This window comes from Parus major, chromosome 21 (assembly GCF_001522545.3).
Source record: "Parus major isolate Abel chromosome 21, Parus_major1.1, whole genome shotgun sequence".
In the NCBI taxonomy this organism is placed as follows: Eukaryota; Metazoa; Chordata; class Aves; order Passeriformes; family Paridae; genus Parus; species Parus major.
Genome location: NC_031789.1, coordinates 4838099 through 4860998, shown reverse-complemented (window position 1 = coordinate 4860998; position 22900 = coordinate 4838099). Strand labels below are relative to the sequence as shown.

General features: G+C 46.9%; 3 protein-coding genes across 14 annotated transcripts in view; 2 read left to right on the top strand and 1 right to left on the bottom strand.

The window, feature by feature from the left end:
- The window catches only part of PLCH2 (phospholipase C eta 2), an 81092-nt gene extending 75041 nt beyond the window's left edge, over window positions 1-6051 (top strand). For 7 of the 9 annotated variants that reach the window (XM_015648265.3, XM_033519238.1, XM_033519239.1 and 4 more), the window contains one exon: window positions 3063-6051. In XM_015648265.3, the coding sequence (XP_015503751.1) occupies window positions 3063-4795 (1733 nt within the window). In that variant the 3' untranslated portion in view covers window positions 4796-6051. Of the gene's footprint in view, window positions 1-3059 lie in introns of all 9 variants that reach the window. The other 2 variants (XM_033519240.1, XM_033519241.1) reach the window with 2 other exon arrangements.
- Window positions 6052-6137: 86 nt separating this feature from the next.
- Window positions 6138-19365, top strand: LOC107213642 (probable glutamate receptor). 3 transcript variants are annotated; one of them, XM_015648275.3, is made up of 11 exons: window positions 6138-8060; window positions 9257-9365; window positions 11553-11584; window positions 12535-12594; window positions 13296-13475; window positions 14207-14433; window positions 14693-14790; window positions 15301-15518; window positions 15988-16213; window positions 16697-16944; window positions 17509-19365. In XM_015648275.3, exons 1-11 carry the CDS (start codon window positions 7956-7958, stop codon window positions 17608-17610), a joined length of 1605 nt encoding a protein of 534 aa, XP_015503761.1. In that variant the 5' UTR covers window positions 6138-7955; the 3' UTR covers window positions 17611-19365. The 3 variants fall into 3 exon arrangements, with proteins under 3 accessions (XP_015503761.1, XP_015503760.1, XP_015503762.1); XM_015648274.3 differs by having other exon boundaries at window positions 9254-9365; XM_015648276.2 differs by lacking the exon at window positions 6138-8060 and adding an exon at window positions 8067-8866 and having other exon boundaries at window positions 9254-9365.
- Window positions 17321-22900, bottom strand: part of PANK4 (pantothenate kinase 4 (inactive)) — a 20706-nt gene continuing 15126 nt past the window's right edge. Inside the window, exons 14-19 of one of the 2 annotated variants that reach the window (XM_015648273.3) lie at window positions 22690-22745; window positions 22138-22187; window positions 20921-21028; window positions 20662-20762; window positions 20132-20200; window positions 17321-19597 (exon numbers count right to left, since the gene is read on the bottom strand). In XM_015648273.3, the coding sequence (XP_015503759.1) occupies window positions 19384-19597; window positions 20132-20200; window positions 20662-20762; window positions 20921-21028; window positions 22138-22187; window positions 22690-22745 (598 nt within the window). In that variant the 3' untranslated portion in view covers window positions 17321-19383. The remainder of the gene's footprint in view (window positions 19598-20131; window positions 20201-20661; window positions 20763-20920; window positions 21029-22137; window positions 22188-22689; window positions 22746-22900) is intronic. The other variant, XM_033519243.1, reaches the window with a different exon arrangement.

Here is a 22900-nt window from a genome sequence, read left to right as displayed (position 1 = left end):
ATTACTGGATGGAATTCTCTGCTCTGGAGTGTTCAGGAGACCATATTTTATAAACACAGCAGCCCATTCTAGTCCTAAATTTGTATGCAAACATTTCTGCTGTACTGTTAGACACATTCCCTGGCTCTGAAGGCAGAGCTGTGCAGCACTGAGCAGCAGAGTGTGTGATATGCCAGGTTGGGCCACTCCTGGCATTCCCCACTGCAAACCAAAATGTGCCCACTTAGAAGAAAATTCCTAAAGCTGCAGTATTTTGTGGTTGTTTCATGCCAGAAACAGGAGTGTGATCACTGGGACTGTGTGACTGCACCTGTACCATGAACTGGGGGTTTGTAAAGATGGGAGATCAAAGCAATCAAAGGATATCTTTTAGTAAGAAAAATGGCATTTTTCCTCTTGATTTGGCTGGCATGGGAGAGTAGGAAAAAGATTTTGATAAGAATTTGCTGCTTCACAGAATTGTAAGGAGAAAGTAAGAAGTGCAGCTTTTGGCTGTGACTGAAAGAGCTCCTCTTCAAATCCCTCACCTTCCTCATTAATTGTCCAAAAAATTTGGACACTGATGATTACATTTTCAGGAACCATGAAGTGACTTTGGTGCCTTTCCTAAGATGTAATCCGTTTTTTAGTAACAGATTCTGACTGCCCTCCTATAGTGGGCTTCTTTGAAAGCCTCAAACAGCCTCAAACGAAATTTGAGATATTTTATTTATTTGACCAGTTTAATCTGGTTGGGTGTCTCCAATGTACCTTCTATTTTTTTATACCTTCTTTTTTTTTTTTTTTTTTTTTTTTTTAACATATTTTTCCAATATCTGCTTTGGGCTTTTAGGAAAATACCAGGACAATGGGAGGGGAGAAGTTTGCTGGTTCCCGTGTCTTGCAGTTAATCCAAAGCAGCAGAACTCTTTCTATGACTAAATTATTGGCATTGGGCTTTTCACAAACTCTGAGTACTGTGACATATGAAACCATTTCCCATTATCAGTGCCAGCTCCCCTGCCAGCCCCCCAAGTCACTAAATAAATATTGTGATATGCTTGAAATTTGATTAAATCCATCTGACTTCCCAAGCATGGAATCAGCAAACCCTTAAAATGATGAAATGGTGCCTTGGACTGACTGCTGCTGGTCCAGTGACAGCCCCTCTGTTTGCACAAACAGCTCCCTTTCCCATCCTCCTGCAAGGCCGTGCCTTGGGCCAGGAAACCAGGGAAACCAACTCCAAGGCTGCACTTGGGAATTGGTATTCTGCTGGGGGAAGTGAGCCCCTGGAATAAGGCAGGAAACTATAGCTGGCCCATTATGGCACCAGTATTACATTTTTCAGTGATTTCCCTTCCAAGCGTGCCCCAATCTTTGCTGATGGATAGGGAGAAGGAGAGTTCATAAGTCTGATCAGTTCTGGGCTCTTCTGGACACTCCTCCAGACACTCAGAGTCTGGAATGTTGGATTTGGATTATGGGCGCACATGCCTGATTCCCTTCCAACACTACCAGCTAATGCAGGACAGTTCAGGAAAGAGCTGCTCCCATCCCTGAGTTCCTGCCCTGGGCTGGAAATCCTGGTGCCAAAGGAAAGGCCTGGTATTCCCTGGGAAGGTTCTGGGAGTGCAGGTGATGTTTTCCATTAGGAGAGGGCTTTGGAGAAGAGGAGTCCAACTTCCTCTAAGCAGCCTGGAAGGTGTCATTTCCTATGTCAGGGTACTTGAAACTTGATTTTTAGGGTCCTTTCTGCCACAAACCACTCTGTGATTCCATGATTCCATGATTCTGTGATTCCATTCCCCTGTCCAGTGGAGTGTGTTTCTTCAACACTAATAAATATTTTCATTCTTGTGTGATAAAAAAAAAAAATATTAACTTAATATCTGTCCATTGAGTGCTCTGGTTGGTCAGAAATTCTTAGGATCCTACAACCATGTGTGAATATTCCTATATGTCTCCTTTCCCTCCCACAGCACTAATTTATCCTGTTATCTGCACCTGCCTTCCCTGCATTAACTGGATTTTTCCTCTGTTCTGTCCTATTATTCTACATGCACACTCTCTCTCTAGTTAAGAACTGAAAGGACAAGCAAGTCAAAGGTAATGTCTGCTGAGTGTCCCTGATTCGAGCACCCTGTTGCCTGTAGTCCTGGCTTCTGTTTGTTCGCTACCCAATAATTACCTTCTTGTGTACCCTTAAGATTGTGGTCTGGCTTGGTGGTGCTTTATTAGTTCTGGAATGCATGTCTGCACTGTGCTTTGGAGATAACAGGAAATAATATTTTTGGCATGATTGCTTTGGCTCCCAGGGTGCAGGTGATAAACATTGCATAGAATGGAGCATTTTCTCCAGGTAATTGGTGGCTGTAGGGATTCTCCAGGGCTGCACTCTCAGCCTGCTGTTCATGACCCATCTGTCTGCAGAGTTTTTTTAAAATAGGAATTACCAAGTTTTTTTAAGAAGAATAAAGTCTGCTTAAAGCTTTTATTTTGTTTTTAAAAGTCCCATTGCCAACATTCCACTGCGTGTAGATAATTTATAATCTGCTCCACAAGTCTTGTGCTGCTTCTCTTCTGAGTGGTTGGTTATTGGGATCACATCTGCTGGTCAAACTGGTGTTTTGATTATTGTACATGCTCCGACTGTGCTCTGATACCCTGACCTGTTTGAGTGCTGGAAAGAAGGAAAACTGCAAAGCAAGTGGTGCTGGATGGTGGAGGAAGCAAAGTTGGCTTACAAAAGGGGACACAAAGGGCAAAAAATTCTGGGTACTGTTGTTGTTTGATAAGAAAACCGGAACAGTCACATGGTGCTGCTGTGCATGGACTGAGATTTCTTCTGAGGGATTTGTGCAGCTAAAACTGAATGTGCAAAATGTTTTGCTGCCTTTGGCCAGGCATTTGAAATCACAAGTTATTTTTAAAACCATGATTAACATAGACAGCTAGTACTTTGAAAACAAAATGGCAACACAGAAGGAATGAATCTTAGTCTAAGCTGTCATTTTTAAGAGATAACTAACCCTGTATCTCTGTTTTTCTTGTTTCTTTTTCTTTTCATGCCTACCAAGCAGACATCTGCTACTTCTCAATCCAGAGGTCAGTCACTTCTTTATGCAGCCTAGAAACGATCACGGAAGAGCCTGTCCTTGCTAATGAGAAGCATCACTGCAGCCTTCTCTTCCCTCTGCCTGTTACCCCTTACAGTGATTCTGAGGAAGGATCTGGGTCTGATCATTCCACCAAAGCACCATTAGAGGGAAGCAGCACATCCAACCAGCCTCAGGAGCCCCTACCCTCCAGAGAACAAGGAACAAATCTGGCTGCAGAAGACCAAGGACAGGATGCCCCAAGAGCAGCTGACACAAGTTTAGTAGCCCCAGAGGGTGAGAGGACAAGTGTGGCAGAATGTCCCACAGAAGGAAATGGCTGGACACAGTGCAGCGAGGCTGAAGATTGGGGTGGATCAGCAGCACATCCCCAAAAAGCCAGACTGGTACAGGCAGCAGGTCACAGTGCTGGCCAACCTGTAGGAAACTACCAGAAGAAAAACAACCAACCATGTCAGGTATTAGCAGACATGAAAAGCACCTCTGAATCCAAAGGGCAAAACCTGGGTGCAGCAGCTGTTCCACCCCAGCAAAGTAATGTCATTAACAGCACACAAGCAGATTCTCCCCAGAAAGCCCAGGCTGCACAGGCTCTCCCTGTCTCTATTTCTCACATGAGCTCTTACACGTTGGCAAGAAGGGCAAAGAGTGAAGGACTGAAGACATCAGACTCCTCAGCCTTAATAAAAATTCCAAGCAGCCTGTCTCCAGCAGCAGAAGTGTACTTTGATGCCACTGTCAATGATCGGATCTGGAGCAAGCTGGACTGTGGCAGCCACCGTGACAGCATGTCCTCCTCGTCCAGCATGTCCTCCAATGACACTGTCATTGACCTCTCTCTCCCCAGCCTGGCTCGCAAAAGCCTCCCGGACCTGGGCATGCGCCATGACAGCCTGGAGCCCCTGGCCATCAGAAAGGGGATGCGCCCACGCTCCGCCACTGCCTGCAGCAACGAGATGCCAATAGTAGGCAAGAGCAAGTCCAACCCCAACCTGAGGTCTGGTCAGCTGCCGGCTGATGAGCTGTGCCCCCGGCCCCTGGCCAGGAGCCCTCAGGACGAGTTCTCATCCATTCCTAGAAGGCACACCTGGAGTAGACTCTACATGGAGAGTCTCAGGCAGTCCTCTAACAAATCCAAAGTGCATGACATGGTCGGGAATAACCAGACAAAGTCCAAAAGCCTCGGGGACCTTACGTCTGACGACATTGTATGCACTTTTGAGAGCAAATACCGCAGCATCAGCAGGAGCTTTGTCACCCGCTCCATGCGAGAGCAGCGCCGCTCCTCAGGCCTGTGGCCCTTGGCCAAATCCCAGGACAAACTGACTGAGCAGCTGAAGAAGCTGACAGCCTTTCAACAGGAAAATGACATCACCTCCCCGATCAGCCTTGAGCCCAGTGAGTCGGAGGAGGAGGGGGAGAGTGTTGGGCTGCTGCGCCGGTCATCATCGCGCAGCCAGAGCCGTGTGCGCTACATCGCCAACAGAGCACGGCAGGCCCAGGAGCGGCAGCGCCTGCAGGGCCGGGCACAGTTTGGGGGGAGCCCCATTGAGGAGAGGGGCAACCCTGAGGGTGCCTGCAGCGTGGGTAGGGCTGGCTGCACCGACCCTGCTGCCCACACCGCCCTGCCATCCTTGCCCAAAGCCCAGCCTGACAGTGAGGCAGACACTGAGGTGTTCTTCATGCTCAGACTGTGACCCTGGCAGCACTGGGCACTGTTTACACTCCTGTCACTGCAAAACACAGTGTCCTGAGAGGCCCAAAACATCCTGCCACGGCTTGGTTCTTCCTGGCCTCCCCTTGAGGCCTTAATGTCACGACTCCAAAAGAATAGATGACAATTCATTTTTAATTGCACTTTTCCCAGCCTCCAATTTGGCCTCCTTTGTGTGTGACCACTTCTTGTGTTTGCAGTTTGCTCTTGGTCTTTACTAATTTCAGTAATTCTTCTGACAATAGGTAACCTTGATGTTTAATAGCTAAATGCGATGCTAACGACAGCTAAGGTAAATTTTGCTCTTACAAATCATGGATCGATGTAAGGAGGCTGGACTTAGAATCACATTTTATTTTCTGGAAGAGCTTGAGGCCTCTGAGGGTGTGAATTAATAATGTAGTAGATACAGTCCATCTTCCATCGTGGCCTGCTTATCTTGGTGAAAATTCATATTTCCTCTTTGAAGAAGAACTCTCTTGTTCCAAAGCAATGCTTTTATAAACCCAGCCTGTTTATATATCTCTTTATATATATCTATATCTCTATATATACACCTGTGTGTATGCAAAGATATGTCTGCACATGTATGTACACATGCACACTCTAAAACTGAACTGTGACTGTTCCTTGTCTCAAGGCATTGTCTGAGGGAATTGAGACAGGAGAGAGAAGGGAATAACTAAAAATAGACAGGAAATATCTTCTGACTTTACTTCAGAAATGGCTACGAAGCATGTTAGTCTTTTCTTGAAACAGCACTGTCTCTTACGGTTTTTTAACAATGCTGCTGTACATAGCACTTTTTGGATTAATTTGACTATTTCTGTATTGCACTGTCTTGCAAAATTTTCAATGATATGTTTAAAAAAGAGAGATATTTAATTTTTTCAGATAGACATATTTAGAATTAAATAACAACCTAAGCAGAGTAATAATTTTTCCTCTCCCTTTTTTTTTTTACTTTTTATTTTTAGGGATGTTGTCATGTGTCCCTCCAGTCCCCAGTTATGATGTCATTTATTATAGATGTACATTTTATCAGTGATATACAAGAATATTTACTGAGATGAATTTTAAAGAGAAACAGAGGTTTAATTTTATTTCAGGCTGCATAGAGTCCTTATTATTGAAAGGATATTTTGCCTTTCTAATGATTCTTTTGTGTATATTGCAAAATTTAAGAATTTGTTTGTAAAACCACCTTACACTACTAAAATAAACATATTCAACCTTCCAGCTGGTGACTCTTTAGGTATAACACAGCACTGGGGTTTGTGATACACAAACATGGTTATTCTATCTGCTTTGTTTTTCAACTTCCTTTGTGGATAACATTAATTTTACTCTTTTTTCCAGAGTGGTGGACAGTGCAGACCTAACTCAGATTTTCTCAGGTTCTCCAGAACATGTGCAAGGATTGACAGAGACTGACATTCTGTGGTGTGAGACACAGCACAGGGGCTGGGGCAGAGCCCTGGCTGTGAGGATGAAAATTCTGGGGGAACTGGTGGAATTAGTAGCCAAACAGACAGAAGGAGCTGATCCATCCTGGAGCAGCTGTACAAGTAACACAGATGGCCCTGTTTCATCACTGAGGGGGTTTAAAGTCTGGCTGAAAATGCTGCAGCACAATTTTGCTCTTCACCTGTCACTTGATTGAAAAATCACTTCTATTCCTGTCCCAGCAAAGTGCACAGGGAAAGTGCTTTTAACTTCTTTCACACTCCTCCTGGAAGGGTTGTCACTTGTAGAGCTGGAAAGGGGCTCTTGGTTCTAATTTTAGTATCACTTAGCCACAAGAATTTAAACTCTGAGATACCAAAGCAGTAACAAAATTTAAACTCTGAGATACCAAAATGTAAGGTTGGAGGGGTTAAATTTTCTGATTAAATCTTTTCAAATGCTCTTCAGCATATTTTGTGTGAAAATATTCCCTCAGTTTTCCAGCCTGGCTCAGATCTTCACAGCTTGTCTGCGAGACTCAGATCCTGCAGATCCCAGGAGAGCTTTGTGCAGAAAAGATTTGGGATGTCCACTGAGGTGACCCCACAGAATCACTGCAGGCTCTGAAGGAAAGGAGGTAAGGCTGCAGCAGAACGTGTGATCTGCCAAGAGGAGCCCCCCATTGTGTCCTAGCACAAAGCAAATTTCATTAATATTCTCTGGATGAAAAATAATTCTTGTAATACTTTAATTTTGGGCTGAAAAGCTGCAGGAAGTCACTGCTTTTGTAACTTTAATGCTTTTTTAGCTTTAATGTCAAGTACATGTAACTTGACAGCTTTGGAAAGTTAGTGTTTAAAAGGCCTATTTGTGTCTTCTTGAAGAGTAAGTCTCATGATCAGATTATTTTCATCTTTAATTGATTAAACAATACTTGTTAAATTAATACACCTCACAGAAAGCATCATCACCTAGCACATCAAAACATTTACCTTTGTTCAGAATTTTACCAACAGTGTCTGGTTTTAACTCATTAGGCTACATGTGAAATTTGTCCTCTTACTTCCAAATTAGTAGCAACCACTTTTACAACTTGTTTTGTGACACTACATAAGACCAACCATTCATCATTTATTTATTTATTCCTGTAATGAAATTTATTCCAGCATTTAAGAATTATTTGCAGTTTAAGTCAGCAGAAGGTCACAGTTTTGCTCTTCATTCTTATGTTCTTCCTGTGCATCCTGAGACTCCTGGATGTGGATTTCAGACGTTAGACTGTAAGATCCGAAATCCAGTCTCCAGATCACAAGCAGTGTATTGGATGTGGCTAGACATGGGATTTATGGTCTCTATTCCTCCAGCTTGGCCTTCAGGAACACTGATAATGAACATTACATTCTCTTGTGTCTTTCGAAGCCGATTGTGTGATCAACAGGCAGGAAAAATGGGCACAGCTGCTGGAGACAGTTCCAAAGGGAGGAATTTTACAGGATCACCACAGGCCAGTAATAGAAATTTTGTGAGTCTTGTTGCAGCATCCAGCTGCTGGACTGAGCTGCAGTCCTTTGGTGTGGTCTTCTCATTCCCCAAAGCCCCAGGTGTCCCCTGGTCCAGCTGGCACGTTTAGAGGCCACTCCTCCTCCTCCTCCTCCTCCTCCTCCTCCTCCTCTTGTGGGTATTTAACCCAGCATGGGATGCTCGAGCCTGGACATTCCCTCTCCTACTGTACCAGACATCCTGAGCTGCTCCTGCACGGACGGACGGACAGACAGACGAACAGGCGGGCCAAAGGAGTCACTGTAAGTGAGAAACCGCCTTCAATTCGTGCTCTGGTTCTGGCAAGGGGCAAAGCCTTGTGCCACAGGCTCCTTCCTGGCTTTTTAATCCATATTTACACCCTATTTGTGCTCTTAGATAATCGGTAAGCAGCGTGTTTAACAACTTTATTTTCAAGGTGATGCCAGCAATATGTTACCAGCTCTGATTAGTTTGGGTTTTCTTGGAGGAGGCTGCTTGAAACAAAGATGATTTTTCTGCATGTACCAAATTGTAAGGGAAAAGGAACAGGAATTTAGAGGTTAAACCTACTGGGAAAAGTACAGCTCCTCCCTGGCTCAGCCTGAAGGCTGCTGCTTCTTTTCCTTTTTTTTTACCCCCATGGTTGATGCAGCTGCTCAGTTTTTGTGCTGCTCTGGCAACAGCCAAGAGCAGCAGCTACTTTGCCTAAAAAGTAGTTGTATAATAAAGTCAGTGTTGGCTGATAATACAGCTCAGATCTCAGCCCTCTCATCTGGTCCTTTCACAAAGATCAACATATTCCCATTTGGCAGCATTTCTTAACAGTAGCAACAACAAAATCAGCATTGAAATTTAAAAGAATCTTCTGTGGAGGTTTTAATTATTCCTCTCATTAGTTGAAAAGTAGAGGGAAAATGAATGAGGGAAAGCACTGAGCTGTAATGCCAAGAGTTGTCATAGGATGCAGGATTGGGGGCATTTCCTAAAAACTGATGAGGTAAGATCACTAAATCCAGTGTTTTCTGAACATCAGTCAGCAGCCAGTCATGTCACATGCAGTATGCTTTTGCCTACGCATTCATAAATGGTAAGTTTTCTTGGGCATTTTAAATTTATTTTTTATCATTTCTGGTGTAATGGTGTCCTGTATCTTGTTGGACATCAAACACTGTTAAAAGTACTGCTGCTTCCTCTCCTGCCCTTTCCCTGGGGGGGAACCCACAGGGAGAGAACCACCAGTGGGTAATCCCCTTTTTAAGGTTTGTCACATCCTTTTTGCTGCAGTGGGAACTTCACCAGAGCCTTTCTTTAGTATTTGCTCTGGCTGAGCTCAGTAGTGACTGTTTTCAGCTGGAGGGTTGGTTTGGAGTTGTGGCTCTACAGGAAAAGGAACAGAAAATCCAGGACAAACTGATCTCACCCAGTGATAAGGAACTGTAGAACCAGCTATTAACTGCTTGCCTTTCACCTCCAGCAGGAAGGTTCCTTTAGAACAGCAAGAATTTCTGCTCCAATGGATAAAGGTCTTCACTTCACAATCTGTGTGGTTACAACGGTGCTGCTCCTGAGGGAATCAAGCCAGGCAGGTGAGGAAAAGGATTCATAAGTATTGGCTGCTCCCAAACTTGGTTTTGTTCTTCTCCAGAGCATTAATTCCTTCAGTTTTTACCTGCCAGTGCTTGCAGGATTTTGTCTTAATCTCAGAATGTCTTTATAAACGTGTTATTAAGAGATTATCCAGGGCTCACCCTGTGGCTGTGACGTCGTGATTGCTGTCCCCAAGTGTCTTTGCTGCTGCAGTTGAAAAACAGATGGTAAGAGATGGAGGAAGATGAAAAAAGCCAAGAAAAAGGGTGGTTATTGTGGTTAAAGCTGCACTTCTGTGAGTTTATGACCCTTTGAGCTGCAGCAAGATGCGCTGAGGATGGGGGAGGAAACTGAGGTGAGGTGGCCAGTCCTGACCAGTGCCAGGAGCCTTTTCCCCAGGAGTTCAGCAGGAGCCTCCCTTTGGAAGGCTGGACAGGAACAGGAGAAGTAGCAGGAGTAGGAGCAAAGAAAAAGCTGATTTTTTGCAGCCACAGTCACTTTCTGCAGCCACCAACCCACAGGGAAGGGAGGGATGAGCCCTTCCCTTTGTCCTGTGCTGCTGCAGCCTCACAGGAGGATTCCCAGGACAGAAGGCTTGATGCTGGGAAGTGTCACTGCCATGACCTGGGATTGGTGCTACAGCCCCATCGCCCCTGGGCCTTTCAGGAGGGCTCACAAAGGGCCTTTGAGCTGGGAGCTGGAGCCCTCAGAACGCTCTGCTGGCTTCCAAGGAACCCCACAGGCCTTCAGAAAGGGGGAACCCCACAGGCCTTCAGAAAGGAGCCTCCAAAAGCTGCTGCTGGCTTAAAAGGGTTTCTAAACGGAAAGTTTCTCTTCACAAGAGAACTCCTTTGTGAAGATTTCCAGCCCCTATGGAGAACTGTAGTGGAGAGGGAAAAAACAGGTTTTGTTTTCCTTGTGCTGAATTCCACACTTTGTAGTGTGGAATTCAGCACAAGGCCAGAAAATGCAACACCAGAGAAGAAAAAATAAATACATAATTAATGAATATGCTGTTATATTTAGAGAAAAACTCACAGCTTTTGCTTGAAAGAGTGAGAACACCCTACATTTTTTGGTTTATCTTGAGGGATTTTTGGCTTTTGTGCCATAAATTCTCTGAGTTCAAAGAGCAATGCTAAGCAGATTCTAGAAAGATCATCTCGAGTGATTAATAAGCAATACATTGACAAAATCATTGTTTTAATTCTGCATCTCAGATGCAGAACCTGGCAGCAGTAGGGGAAAGGAAGAGTGAGAAAAAAGTGTCTGGAAGTGGGTGGTGACTGTGGAAAACAAAGTTCATTCGCTTAATAAATTATAAAAGGTTTAATATAAACAAAAAGACAATTAGGAGATAAAGATAAAGCAAAGGGTTAAAATGGCTGGGCACCCTGGCGCTTTGCCAGGAACACACCTGATATCTTTGGAACACACTTTTTATCCCTTCCTGCTGTGAAGGTTTAATGCATATTCAAACTTTTCCAAGAAGTATCTTGCGAGGCCACTCCCTGGTTCCACCTTTTTAGAAGATGCGCTATAAAGGTTTGATTTCTTCTGATCATCATTTTATTTGAGCTGGGGTTCCTTTCTCTGCAAGTGGTCAGTGCTGATAGCAGTCTGGGCTCCATTGTCCTTCCACTGAAAACAGCCTGGGCCCCACTGTCTTGCCCTCTGGGGTTATCTTGCTTTGTACAGAGGGACATAGCTCTAACATTCGAAATTCTTCTACGCCTAAAACTTTCTAGCAAGAGAGAAAGGAAAGACACAGCAAAAGCATGTAACATTCCTCCTAATGCATGCGGAAGCCAATATCACAATATGGATTTATAACATGAGGAACTTTTGGCTTCTGCTGAGGGGAAGATACGGCTTGGCAGGAATGGGGGCGAACCTGGGCTTTGTGAGGAAGCAGAAGAGCTGGTGCTGCCCCTGTTCAGGTATCCATTGGCTGTGCAGTATCCATCCCTCAGAGGGTGAGGGTCATGAAGTGACTTCATTAAGTGACATTAGAACCTCCTGCAGCCCCACCCCATGCCTGTCTCTGCCTTCTTCTGTGCCCTGGGGGAGGAAACAAAGGGAGTTTGGGAGTTGAGGGTGATAATTCTGATTATTTCAGTGCACTGTGAAATGAGAAGCTGTAAATACAAGCCCCAAAGAAACCTGATTTTGTTGTATTTTTCCAGGAGCTGGGAGGAATGACGATGCTGTGAGTAAGGTATGTTTGAGTTCATTAGTGCAGAGCTACCAATGAAGGCATAGGGCAGATGATCTTACATACTTAATTCAGAAATAGTGGTCAGAGTAAACTAAAGACTTTGATTTGTGAAGAGGTATTATTTTAAGTACATTATTCATGGCTGGTTGTGTCTCTGTGCTGTTTTTGTTTGTTTCTGAGGAGTTTTTTGACTGAAATTTTTTGTCCAGAGCTCAAAATTCAGTCATGCCTTGGGAAAGAACCTGCCAGTAGCCCTGTCTTCATGGCTGGCAGAGCTGGGGAACTTGTGATCACAGCTTCCAAGACAAAGTTCATCCCTCAAACCCTTCCATTGCACAGAGAGTATTAAAACAAGATAATTTGGATCCTGGAAGGACTGAGGTTTCTTGTGCATATTTTGTATACATATATATACATATTTATTTATTTATTCACACACATTATACACATCCTCTCTCTTTGTCTAGAAAAATAACCCTGTAAGTTTAAAATAAGCAGATGCTTTTAAGACCAACAAACCTCATAGAAACTGACACTTCATTAGAAAAAGCTTAAATTGCCCTGAAGTGGCTTTGATGAGGAATCCACTTGAGCTGGGTGACTGTAAAATTGGAAGATGTATCTTTAACTCACAGAAGTGAATCCACCTTTTTCCTTTCCTCCTCTCAGGCTTCCAACTGTTCTGTATCTCCTGGAATTGCTCTCTAATGAGACCTTAATTGGCTGCTAATTCTTTTGTCTGCAGCACGGATTGGTCTCTTGGGAAGGCTGTACACACCATCTGAAGATGTGTGGCAACATTTGCAGTGATTTTTGTTGGCACCAGGCAATGAAGTGAAACATTAATTAGTTAGGAAACAGCAGCACCCCGTATCCCTCCCAGGTCAGCCCAAGGTGAGGCCCAGCCTGGGATTTTGAAATACAACAGTTCTTCAATTTCTGCTTTGCAGGGCACAGAGTCCCGGGGAGCAGGCGAGGGTCTTCCAACCCTCACTGTCACAACGATCCTGGTAAGGCCGTGACAATGGCAGGGAAGTGCTGGAACTGCACTTTGCCTTTTATATCCCATCCATTTGTGTGCAGCTGGTGCTTTGGACTGCTTTGACAGTGATGTCCCTGCTCCTCACAGTGCTTTGGGGGCTGGCTTGAGTGTAGAGGTGCCAGCTGTCTGTAGTGAGCACAGGGAGAATTTGGAAGTAGTCCCTGGGGCACAGCGCTGTGTCAGTGCTCGGGGTGGGGGCAGGCTTCTCTGCTGAGCTACACCTGAGGGGCTCAGTCCCCTGTGTGTTGTTTCTGGCCTGAGGAAGGAGCAGAAGTCACACAGGGACAAAACCAGGCGATAAAATCCCCCAAATGCATCCCCAGGTGCTCCAGACAAGCAGGACTTTCAGGAGAAGCTGCAGCAGTGAATTTTTTGATCCTGCCATCAGCCTGTGCCCCTTGCCTGAGGCTTTGATGGGCCAAAATGAAAGTATTTGGCTTTTAGGCTGAGAAAAGATTTTCACTTATTCCTTTGGTACCAGAATTTAGTAAGTTCACTTATTCCGGTGATGGTTCATGTCTCCAGGGACTATCTTCCCAGCCTGGAAATGTCCCTGCATGAATGTGCAGAGGAATAAGGAATAAGAGGGAAGGTTTGCCAAAGTTTACCTCCCCTGGATGTCTCTGCCCAGTGGGAGGCTGCAGCTGTGCGTATGTTCCTCCCTCCCAGGAGGATCCATATGTGATGGTGCGGGGTGCAGAGCTGGAGGGATACTGCATGGACCTGCTGGGAGCCCTGGCAGGGATGTTGCGCTTCCAGTACCGCGTCAAGGTGGTGGGGGATGGCCAGTATGGAGCCGTGGCTGCCGGCGGCAACTGGACTGGCATGATCGGGGAAATCCTCAGAAGGGTAAGGCCAGCTTGTGTTCCTCACCCACCCTGCAGCTCTTAGGCCTCCTTAGGATCTGTTCAGGGGCTGAGGAACTCGGGGTTCTCCTGCCTGGAGTGTAGAACTGATGGGCAGCAAGACTTGGCGCTGGGTTTGGCCTACAGAGATGGAAATAAGGCACAAGGAGATGGCCACAGCAGGAAACCAGCCGGGCACTCGAAGGGCAGCACTTGTCTGTCTCAGTGTTTCTCTGTAGCCTGTGAGACTGTGCAGACACCTTGGCAAAACTTAGCCTAAGCTTAACCCCTGGGTGAGATTAGTTTCATTCAGAATGACAATGCCCAGACTCTTCAAGAGATGCTTGAATGCACATTTTGCCCCATCAGATGCATTCCCTGGGGCTGATGTTCTGTGGGGAACACTTCAGTTAAAGCTCTTTGCCCCTCTGAGCTCAGTCTGAGTCAGACAGGAACAGCCTTTTGTTCTGGGTGAGCAAACCCAGCCTAGTTCCTGCTACAGAAGTCCCAGATACCAACCAGCACCTCACTGTGAATGGTTCTACTGGGTGTAATTCCATTCCAATGATTTCCATGGGAAACCCCTCTTGTTCCTTAGGGCTCCCATCCCAAAGCTGTTGATGTGGAGAAGTGATGCCATTTCAACAGCTGCCCACTCAGCCAGGGAAGCACCTGCTTGAGGGACAGAAATGTTCCCTGGGCTGGGTGGCTGATTGGTTTTTATCTCCTTGGCAGGAAGCTGACATTGCAGTGGCTCCACTGACTGTTACCTCAGCCAGGGAAGAAGTGGTGTCCTTCACCACGCCCTTCCTGCAGACTGGGATTGGGATCTTGCTCCGCAAGGACACGGCCTCCCAGGACATGTCTTTCTTCCACTTCCTGTCTCCTTTCAGCAAGGAGACCTGGACAGCCCTTTTATTTGCTTACCTGCTCACATGCTTCTGCCTCTTTCTTGTCGCCAGGTACAAGATTTGTTTCACAGTTTGTATTCAAGTCAGTGGCTTTCTCACCTATGAAAAGATTAGAAAGTCCCAGGGAGCCTTTTGCTTTGAGGAGCCTCCTGTACAGCTCTAGTACAATGGCTAAGAAAGCTAAAACCCTGTCAGATTAAGCCAGAATTATGAGTGGGAACTCCTCATGAGGAATACCAGATCTCTTGATGGGGATTATTTTTATTTTTTCCCTCTCAATGTCTGGTTTTATCCTGTCATTTTCCCACAGACTGAGCCCCTGTGAATGGAATGAGCCAAAGAATGAAGAGAACCACTTCACCTTTCTGAACAGCCTCTGGTTTGGAGCAGGAGCACTGGCCCTGCAAGGTGAGCTGGGAGGATGCGCCCGAGCAGCTCTGGGAGCAGTGGGGTTTTTAAGATGATGGTGCACCCAGCTCCTTCCATGACACTGGGGTGAAAAAGTATCTTAGCAGGGACACTTGGAGCACTGAACCAGTTTGGGGAGGTGTGAGACCTTCTGGGGTTGTACAGGTAATTGCATCTGGCTGGAGAATATTTTCTGCTTTGGGTAACCTCTGCTCTGGGCAATTCCCAGCTGAGTATGGCATGGCTGCTTTGTACAGAGGAGTTTGTGGAGCTCTGGGCCACTGCTGCTGCTCCAGCCCTTCACTTCAGCCTTGGTGCTGCTCAGACCAGCACAGTGGGGCCTTCCAGGTTCAGGCTCTGTGTAGCTGCAGATCATGGTCTGCAGTTTGCCTTTATTTCAAGGGAAGTCTCTGTAACTCAGGCTGGTGGATCTGCAGTTCTTGGTGTGTCTCTGGCCCCATGTCCCCTCCTGTGTGATTTATGGTGAGTTCTTGGTTCCCTGTGGTGCAGGTGCCAGCCCCCGGCCCCAGGCACTCTCAGTGAGGGTCATTGCCGTGGTCTGGTGGCTCTTCACCCTGGCCCTGCTGGCTGCCTACATCGCCAACTTCACGGCCCTGCTGAGCTCTGGCAGTGAGCAGCTCCCCATCCAGACCTTTGAGGACCTGGTCAAGCAAAGGAATCTGGAGTTTGGGACGCTGGAGGGCTCCTCGACTTTCTACTACTTCAAGGTGCAGAGAATCTCATGGTGCCCATACACAGGGGCTATAGGACTGCTGAGCTGGGCCTGAGTCACACAGCTGAGACTTTATAACCCCTACAACACCCTGATCACTGTTGACTCTCTCAGTTTTACTGTAATACTTCAAATAATATGATTACTGTTCTGTTCAGCCTTTCTTCCACCTCTTCTCACAGGAAAGCAGGCACAGAACTCTTATTCTGTATTCTCCTTTAAAAATATGTCTACTGGGCCTGCCCTTGTTAAGCTGGGGCAGCAGGTGCCATCTGTGACACTTATATGCTTGTGTGACGCTCGTCCCCAGTGTTGGCAACAATCTGTGCTTGCAGGAGTTGACACATGCTTTAAGTGCTCTTCTTCTCCAAATTATTTTACAACCCTTGCACATGCAGGCAGATTTTTAATTATTTGGTGGTTGTCTCACACTTGAGTTTGACACTTGGATTTTTGGGCTGCAGAACTCCAAGAACCCCATCCACCAGATGATCTATGAGTACATGGAGAAGAGGCGGGAGCATGTCCTGGTCAAGACCTACCAGGAGGCTGTGCAGCGCGTGATGGATTCCAACTATGCCTTCATTGGCGAGTCCATCTCGCAGGACCTGGCGGCTGCCCGGCACTGTAATCTCATCAGGGCCCCTGAGGTCATCGGGGCCCGTGGCTTCGGCATTGCCACCACCCAGGGTGAGTCTGTGCCCCTCCACTGCCCCACTCCTCCCTGGGATGGCAGGGGGCTGCAGGAGCAGGGACAGCAACAGGCCAGAGCCAATGCCAGTGCTGAGGGTGACCAGAGTGAAAATGCTGCACGGCAGGGTCACTGCTCTGTAGGGAATTAATCATGGCACTCACTGGCTCTCACTTTGAACTCCAGTCTACAAATATTCCATCTCCAAGGGTGTCCTTGGCCCCAGGAATGCAGATCCCCTAACGCAGTGAGCAGGGGACAGTCTGCTCCTGCTTTTCCCAAAGCATCTTTGCTCTGCCCTTATCTCACAGGTGTTACTATCCCTCTGTGGCCAGGGCAGGATGACTGTTAGCCAGGAAAAGCCTTTGGCTGGGGGTGTTGTGGTCAGTGACACCTCTGACCCCACACCCATTAACCATGTTTAACTAAACCATGTCTGGGAGCTCTCCCATCCTCCTGTCTCTCCCTGTCCCACTGCCCAGCATCTCCCTGGACCAAGCCTCTGTCCATTGCTGTGCTCAAGCTGCGTGAATCGGGCGACCTAGACTACCTGCGGAACAAGTGGTGGGAGAGCAGCTGCCTGCGCCAGAGCCGAGACCGCTGGGGGCCCCTGGAGCCACCAGCGCTGGGGGGGCTCTTCCTCACCCTGGGCATTGGCCTCGCCCTAGGTATCCTCACTGCCCTGGCTGAGCTCTCCAGCAGCAGCCGCCGCACAGCCGCACACACCAAGGTGAGCCCTGGTTCCTGCACCGAGCCCCATCCTGCCTCCCTGTGTCCCTCCTTTGGCCAAGGTGAGCCCTGCACCTTGTCCTGCCTCCCCCCGTCCCTCCTGCACCAGCCAGGCCCCAGCATTTCCACACTGACCTTGGTTTTCTAAGGAAAGCCATGCAGCGGGGAAGGGGTGAGGGGAAGCTGTGCAGTTACTCCTCAAAGTGCCAGAATTTCACAGCCTTGGCTGTGGGATGGGTTTGTAGCCTGAACAGCATAAATATAGTAAAAATAAAATAACCCCCTAGCACCCCTTCCTTCCCCCACCCCCCATCCCCTTAAATTCCAAGGCAACCAAACTGCATTCCACTACCCTGAGTTTTAGAGAAGACAGCAAATGATCCACAACAAGTTTATTCTCAGTGGTGGCTGTTCTTTAGTCGTTAGACAAGGATAACACACACGGAGTGAAACTGCACCAGTGTCCGAATGTGGCCCTTGGTGCTCCTGCTCTCCAGCCCTCCCTGGAAAATAGAGATTCACAGAACAACCCACCCACAGCCTTCTCTCCCCCTTTCTCTTTCAGAAATCTTGTTGCTCTGTGTTCACAGAAGAAATCTGCACTCGTCTACGCATAAAAGGAACCTCCAGACAAAGCCAGGAGACATCAGGGAAGGCAAACACTTAAGGATGTTTTGCTGCAGGAATGGGCCTGTGTTAGGGTTGTACCACATCCTAGGAGCTGTATCTCAGTGTAGGAAGGTGTTTTTCTGCTAGCCTAGAGTGTTAGTTTGCTAATTACATACACACAGAGCACTTCTTGAGTGGTGGTGGAGCTGCAGACACAAGAAAATTAAGTGGCTTGGAAGAATTTAGATTGATGAGGGGTAAAGTGGAACTGTGACAAATTGATAAACTGGGGCTGAGCTGGCCAGGATGGTAGATCCATGTTTAGGTTTGAAGTTCACCCTGTAAGTCCATGAAAGCCTGTAGGAGGAAGTGACTGGGGACAGGTTAATGTAAAGCATCTGCTACTAATTCCTGTGTGAGGAACAGTCATGATGCATGAGCATAAAGGTCTCATCTGTCTGTTGTAATCAGGAACAGCAGCTTAAGCACTACGCTATAAATAGCCTCGTCCAGCCCTGCCTGAGCTGGTGCTGGTCCCTGGGAAGGCAATTCCTGAATCAGAACTTACAGTGCTGCTGTGTAACCCCAAACAGGCCTTCCCTGCACCCCAAACCCCAGAAAGGGAGCCCCTGCCACCAAGGAACCACTGGAGCTAAGAAATGACAGGCAGGGGTTATCCTTTGTCCCTTTCCATCACAGGATAAGGGCCACTGTTGGGTGACACAATGTTTTGTTCTTGTTGTCCAAGAATTGAGGAGTGACAGTGGAAATCCATGAGTACCAGAGCAGGGAAGGAGTGTGGGGATGAGTCAAACACAGCACAGCCCAAGCTCCCCTGCAAGGAGACATGTAGGGTGTTTTACATCACTCTCCTGCTCTCAAAGAATTCTGAAGTTCAGCGGAACAGGTTGCGCAGCTGCATGTTAAACACTTTCCTCATTAAACTGTTTTTCAGCACTGGGATGACTGAGGCATGTAAGTGTTAGGGCAAATTGGTGGTGAAATCACTCAATTTATGAACTGCACAGCTGAAGGAGGAAAAAAGCAAATTGGGTTCCTTGGGAATGGCTGTAATCGCACTGCAGGAACAGACACTGATCCTTGTCAGTCCCAGCAGGAGAACTGAAGGCAGTAGAAAGCAAGGGGACTGGGAAGTTACAGGTGATCCTGACTCCATCACTGCATATTCTCTGTGAGGGGAACTTGGTAAGACTCAGCTTCCAGCTGCTGTGAAGGAATTCAGTGTAGCTGCAGGACTCCCTCCCGTGTCCCTCCTGCTAATAGGAATAAACAAGTGTTGGGAAACTAGGGCTGATCCTTAACTCAGATCAACAGCCCTTACTCAGTCACAGCCTGAGCAACGTTTGTGGGGTGAGAAAGTAGATCAACCCTTTGATCAGCTGAGCTGCACAGAGCAGGAGAGATTTAGCCGTCTAACAGCTGAAAATGCAACGTCAGGTTCACATAGCAGTTAGAAACTATTTGGTAAGTGCTGTCACTGCTGGCAGAGTAGGCAGAGATGTATAAAAAAGGTTTCATTGACATTTAAATATATTTCTATATGAATGTCTCACAGAACAAAAAAATAAAGTCTTTTCATCACAAATACTGCAGCATTAAAATAAACACTTACCAAAATAAACAATGAGTGATATACATATATATATTTGAGTGTGTAGACTATAGAGTGAATCATATTGTTGCTTTTTAAGTCACAAAAGCACAATATAAATACGGAATTTCCTGTGAACTCTTGTCCCTGTTGTAATAAAAATACATTCTTTACAGTTGAAGTAAAACTAGTGCAAGTCCATCGGCTGTGCCAGCTTCATCATTTACAGGGCACTTCGTACTTGAAGATGACGCTGAAGATTTTGCCCCCAAGGCGGTCGGCAAGCCATGAGTTCTTGATGACAGCAAGCTTGAGGCTCTCACACCTGAGCACGGCGTAGTAGTTGGTGTGGATGGCCCTGCCCATGCCCTCGATGACGACCAGGTCGGTCTGCCGCTCCCGCACCAGCATGGCCAGGCCCTGGTCCAGGCGGCTGCAACACAGCGCAGTCAGAGCAGCCACACCTCGGCCCCATTTCAGTCACACCTTGGCCCCACATGCAGCTGCACCCCAGAGCTGCCCCAAGCTGCCTGCTGGGATTCTGCATAGAGTTACTGGTGCCCACAAACAGCGGCACCTGAAAGCCAAGGGGATCAATTGAAATGTTTAAATAGACCCAGCTTAGGATTTTGACACAAGTGGAACTGATCAGAAGGAAATCAGTTAAACAAGGTAAAATGAGGCTTCAATCCCAGGGGGTTTTGGCCACCTGCAGGATCTGACATCAGCCATAACCTGACATGCTCCTGACCCAGCTGTGTCCTGAACACAAAAGGCCACAAAAAAAGGCCAAAAGCTGTAAGACCTGAGCAGTGTCACAGGTCTATAAATCCACACTAAGCACCTCCTAATGGGAGTGCAGAAGCAATTCCCAGTGTGAAGGGTGGCTGGGATGCACCACAGCCAAACCTTTGGCCATCCTGCAGCTGTGGGACACAAACCACACAGTGGCACCTTGCCTACATACCTCAGATCCAGGCATGGAGAACTGGAGCCCGTCTGAACCAACAGCAGCTTCTCATCCCTCAGTGCAGAGCTGTTTAAAAAGACAAATATTTAACAGCTGCTTCAGCAGGGCCTAGCACATCTGGGAATAAGCCAGAGAAGCAGGAATATTGAAGCCTCTTCTGCAAAGGCTTCCTTTGCTGCAGGGACTTCACCAGGAAACACAATGTTTCCTTGAGCACAAGGATTGCTCAGTCAGCCCTGCATCCTCTCCTGGGGACACTGTATGTATGACATACATGGATTTCTCTCTATTAACATAGAAAATTCCTGGTAGAGCACCTGGAGTGCCTGTCAGGGAAAACACAAGACATGTAACTATGGGTGTGCCAGAAAGACACAATTTCAAAGTTTATCGCTTTAATGAAAGCAAATGCTCTGCACCTTGGGCTGAGGCTGCAGATTACAGATGCTACTGAACAGTGTAATGCAAACCCAGGTTGTGCCCAGGATCTGCTTTCTCCAGGGAGGCGTGACAGACATGGTGCTTACCTGATCACGGGGTCCATGGCTGCGATGCGTTCCGTCACGATCAGGGACTCACTGTAGGTGACGTCATTGAGGGCAGGGCCAGAGTTACACGCCAAAATCACCTGGGAGGAAGGTGCCAGGAGAGGTCACACAGTCAGGCTCTGGCATTTCAGGTGCTTGGATTATTTCCAGTTTGGCAAAGGAGTGTCCTGCTGGTGGGCAGTGACATCTTCCAGCAGTTACCAAAAGTCCATAGGAACTCGTAAGGAAAGCCACTCACCTCTGTCCCTCTAGAAAGGAGCTCTCGGACAAAAGGAAAGACTCCTAAAATTATGTCTATCCCACTGTTATCTGCGAAAATTAAGGCACATTTATGAGGGGGACCCTCCTGCAAGAGAAAACCAATGCATTCAGGGATGGAGCACCACTCACCACAGGGAAGTTTGTTATTCACAGCTACTCCTCCAAATCCCCACATTTTATACCCTCAAACACCTGAGGTCTGGATTGCAGCAAACTCCCAGCACACACCAGTGACAAACAGGAGGAATGGGGCTCCCTGATGGTGTCTTTGCACAGGGGTTTAAAACAGCTGTGCTACGTTTGAGAGAGGGCTCTCAAACTGCAGCAATAAAACCTCCACATGCCAACTCAAGCCAGGCCAGAGTCAGGCTGTGATCCTGAACACGCTGGGTGCCAGCTGGACCTACCTTGGAGGGTGTGTTTTAAACTAGCCTGGTGCTGGCTGAACAGGATTCCCTTCTGCCAGAAAAGGGCAGGATGAACTGTGGGGGCAGTGACATCCTAAAATGAAAAGATAGTGCCTATTCTCCATTAACCTCTTCATTGTTCTCAGCCTGGTGTTATGAAACTTAGTTCACCCCAGTTCATACCAGCAGAACTGAAAAATGCTTAATTCCTAATAAAAACTGTCAGGACAGTGCCTGTATCTCCCCAGTTATCCCTGTTACACAAGATTAGCTGGTGCTTTGCTTTAGGATGGAGCATGTAAGGATTTGCTATAGTCTGCTCATCCCCAACCTTTAGGCTGCCATTTCCAATAGAGAGATTTACACAGACACAAAAGCTTTTTAATTAATCTTAATTAAATGGTAAGAGATCACATGAGAAAAAAAAAAAGAAAAAAACGCAAAACTTTACTAATTGATAAATTCATTACTTCTGGCAAGCTTCTACATTAATGCCAGTTTTAGGTTGGCTACCCAGGGGGAGGAACAACTCAAACCTACCTTTGGCCCCAGGTTGTTAAATTCAGGGGTCTGGGTGTATGGAAATAAGAGCCCTGATAAGGAGGGGAGGCTCTGGAGCAGCTGGGCTCCAGTGGGAATTCAGGGAAGGAACTATGTTTTAGACTAATTCCTTTACTCCTCACTTTATGATGAATTTTTGGGCTGTCTGTTCAAACCACATGATTACCAAGATGATTTGATGATTAAGGTGTTTAATTAGCGGCTTTAGGGCCAACCAGGGTCATACCTTCAGTCGCTCCAGCCACTGGCTGTAGGAATCTTCCAACCAGGGACGTTCTGTGGCACAGACAGAACAGTGTCAGCACTTATCAGCAGCCACTAACTCTTATAAGCAGTCATTCTGCACATGGTACAAACAGGAGGTTCATGCTGCACTTACTGAAGCATTGAAGCATTTGAGCTCAGGTTTGGAATGTTAAATGTGTAGGTTTCACAGAGTTCCTGAGCTCTCTGTTATGGGAATGGCTCCATGAGAGTAGGCCTGAAGTGGAATTTTCACACTAAAGCTTTGGAGTGGTGGGAGTTGGGCCCTGGCCTGGGGGTGCTGGACCCCCCCAGGACACTGTTCCCTGGGAGGGACACAACAGTGAGTGACCAGTGTTAAGGAGAGAGAGGTTTAATTCCTTTGGAGCACTACCCAAACTCTGGGTCTGCATTTAGATAACTCTAACAAGTCCTAATGATTCTTTGTCATGTGGGCAGCAGAACCCCCACAAATATTCCCACTCCACTCCCTCAGTAACATCCAGCTCCAACCACCAGCATGGATCTCCCTTACCTTGGAGCTTTGACTTGGCTTCTTCAAACCCAAACTGTGGCTCAGACTCCAGAACACTGGAACAGGAGAGAACCAGACGGCACGCAGTTCAACACCTCCATCTCACATCAGTGGAATTCAAACATTTGTTTAGCTGGTGCCCAGCAATTTTACTGCACTGGTTATACTGGGGGTGTCTGTCGGTCCCAGGACTGAGAAATGTATTTTGTAA